Source organism: Otolemur garnettii, unplaced genomic scaffold (assembly GCF_000181295.1).
Source record: "Otolemur garnettii isolate 467f Iridium unplaced genomic scaffold, OtoGar3 scaffold00196, whole genome shotgun sequence".
NCBI classification, from domain to species: domain Eukaryota; kingdom Metazoa; phylum Chordata; class Mammalia; order Primates; family Galagidae; genus Otolemur; species Otolemur garnettii.
The window spans coordinates 2,458,337-2,461,468 of record NW_003852591.1 but is presented as its reverse complement, the minus strand read 5'-3'; the positions used below and the strand labels follow the sequence as shown (position 1 = coordinate 2,461,468).

Below are 3,132 nucleotides of genomic sequence, written 5' to 3'. Positions count from 1 at the left end.
GAGTGTGTGAGATGTGCCATGCTGGACAGTGCCACAGCAGTATCAGGGACAAGCTGGTGCCCCAGCCTTGGCATACTTGCCTCTCATTAGAATCATGGAGCCTGAACCAAGGATTCTGTAGGAATCTTCTCCCATGTCTTCTCCTACTCTGCCAGTTTTTGCTCATTTCTGAAAAGAGAAAAAAGAAAATTACATACATATGTTTGTGTCTGTGCTTGCTTCTTAACAGTTGTTTCATGATCAAAACTAGGTTAGGAGGATGGCCCACCCTGGGTTATCATCAATCTGCCACACCAAGCCTTACCTATAAAAGAAGGCCTCCAGCTTTCTCTCAACATCCCTTCCCACTTCCTTCCCGTTTCCCACACTAGACAGCACAGTTCTCTAGCCCATAGAGAAGAGATGTTACCAGCCATGAATACCTTAACTTTTCTCCCATCCAGTCCATGAGTACCTGCTTTTACTAATTATCTCCCCTCTTGTCTTGGACAAACATGTGTCCCTGAGCCTTTTCAAGACAAACCTGTTCCACCTGGCAGTTATCTCATCTTTTTCCAGGGACTCTGCAGACCTGTATTCCCACATATGTTAGTATCTCCCTCTCTTTATCTCAGCTTATAAACATGCCCACATTTTTCGTTTGTATTTTTTCTTTCTTTTTTTTTTTCGTAGAGACAGAGTCTCACTTTATCGCCCTTGGTAGAGTGCCATGGTGTCACACAGCTCACAGCAACCTCCAACTCCTGGGCTTGGGTGATTCTCTTGCCTCAGCCTCCTGAATAGCTGGGACTTTGTAGCCACTTGAGCCACAGGTGCCCAGCCTGTATTTTCATTTTCCATTTGCTCCACCTCTAATGCAAAAGAAATAGAAATATTCTAAAGAATGGTCCACAAGTATGTCTTCATTTCTCAATATTCCTCAACCCACTCCTCCATCCTCACCTTTCTCCCAAAATGTTCTTGCTGACATACCTAATGTTGACCTACTTGCCATAGTCAGTGGCCTCTTTTTAGCCTTTATCCTGCAGCATGTGGCACACACCATGAAGTTTCACTCCCCTCTGGCTTCTATAATATCTTTCTCTTGGTCGTCTTCTTACTTGCCAAATTAGTCCTTTGTTCATTTCTCCTGAGTCATACACTATGTGTGTGTTTCCCAGGAGTTGTGTAGTTGTATCCTAGATCATCATCATTTTTTTTTTTTTTTTTGAGACAGAGCCTCAAGCTGTAGCCCTGGGTAGAGTGCTGTGGTGTCACAGCTCACAGCAACCTCCAACTCTTGGGCTTAAGCGATTCTCTTGCCACAACCTCCCAAGTAGCTGGGACTACAGGCGCCTGCCACAATGCCCGGCTATTTTTTGATTGTAGTTGTCTTTATTATTTGGCAGGCCGGAGCTGGATTCGAACCTGCCAGCTATGGTGTATGTGGCTGGCGCCTTAGACGCCTGAGCTACAGGTACTGAGCCAATCATCTTTTCATACTTAACACTATGTCATCCATCAGTACAGGTGCACCTCAACCCCTAGCATCCCTAGTGAGTGTCAAGCTCCTAAATGGCTCTTTCACTTCCACAGTCCCAAAAGACTTAACAGGTTGGAGAGTGAGTTCGTGATCTCTTCCTAATCCCCAATTTGCTTTCTGCCTATCTATATTTCCCTTTACAGTAAATAGTATCACTGCCCCCACCAAGTTCAGTAGTACCATCGTTCTTATTCACTGTCCTCAATGATGGCTCCTGAACACATGTGTGGGTTTCTCTGTGAATCAATTATCTTATCTCCCAAAGAATAAAGTTGTATTTACTACTAATTAAGTTACAAGCTGAAAGGCACTGTACACAGAAAGGCAAGCATGTATGGACAGTATTAAGAGGTTCAGGAAGCCTGTTTTCCCAAGTAACAGGAACGTTTTATATTTCTGCCAGCAGTGTATGAGGGTTCTTATTTCTCCACACCTCACCAACAGTTATCTACCTTTCTTTTCTTTTTTCTTTCTGTTTTTATTTTTTTTTAGGCAGAGTTTTACTCTGTCACCCTGGATAGAGTGCAATGGTGTCATAGCTCACAGCAACCTCAAACTCCTGGGCTCAAATGATCTTCTTATCCTGCAAAGTATGTGCTGGGGTACAAGCTGACAAAGTCGCTAAAGGACATCAACTCAAGCCTCCAACTTGTTATGAAAATTGCAAAGTATGTGCTAGGGTACAAGCAGACTCTGAAGATGATCAGACAAGGCAAAGTGAAAATGCCAACAACTGCCCAGCTTTGAGATAATTTTAAATAAAATACTATGCCACTTGGCCAAAACTGGTGTCCATCACTACAGTGGCAACATAATGGAACTGGACTTAGGACTCGGATAATACTATAGAGTATGCACACTGGTTATCACTGATCCAGCTGATTCTTACAACAATCATTAGAAGCATGTCAGAACAGACTGGGGAGAAGTAAACCATGCAAAGTTTTTCTTTAATAAAACTTGTCAGAGATTATTAAAAAAAAAAAAATGGGCCAGGCCTATAATCCTAGTACTCTGGGAGGCCAGACTGGGAGGATCCCTTGAGCTCAGGAGTTAAGAGACCAGCCTCAGCAAGAGTGAGACCCCGGTCTCTACTAAAAACAGAAAAATTAACCAGACGCACCCCTGTAGTTCCAGCTATTCCCAGAGGCTAAGCCAAGAGGATCCCTTGAGCCCAGGAGTCTGAGGTTGCTGTGAGCTATGATGCCAGGACACTCTAATCTGGGTCAACAAAGTGACTCTTCTCTCAAAACAAACAAAAACCACACAACTTTCTATAAAGTCTTTCTGTTATGAATAATTACTTTTTCCAGTTATTCCAAATAATTAATAGAGGATTTAATTAAACTGTTTTCTATTTTCAGGAATGAGTGACTGTATATCCTTTATGTTTGATTTGTGCTTCTTTCTTTTCTTTGCAAGGTTGAAGACCCCTATACTGCAGACTTCTGTGCCACTCCCCCATTTGCTTGTTTTTCTTCCGTAAATTCCACCAAATTATTCCGCTAATTCCACCAAATTATTAGCTCTCCGAAAGATGTACCATATAATTTTTATTTTTTTTGAGATAGTTTCATTCTGTCAGCCTGGGTAAAGTGCCTGGGTGTCAG

General features: G+C 42.5%; 1 protein-coding gene and 1 pseudogene across 2 annotated transcripts in view; one reads left to right on the top strand and one right to left on the bottom strand.

Annotated features, from left to right (window-relative positions):
* DCAF4 (DDB1 and CUL4 associated factor 4) overlaps nt 1-3,132 on the bottom strand; it is a 32,561-nt gene that overhangs the window by 23,274 nt on the left and 6,155 nt on the right. Inside the window, exon 2 of one of the 2 annotated variants that reach the window (XM_023507653.1) lies at nt 81-168. In XM_023507653.1, coding sequence (XP_023363421.1) covers nt 81-166 — 86 coding nt within the window. In that variant the 5' untranslated portion in view covers nt 167-168. Of the gene's footprint in view, nt 1-80; nt 256-3,132 lie in introns of those variants that run through there. The other variant, XM_023507652.1, reaches the window with a different exon arrangement.
* LOC105888122 lies at nt 884-2,454 on the top strand (annotated as a pseudogene).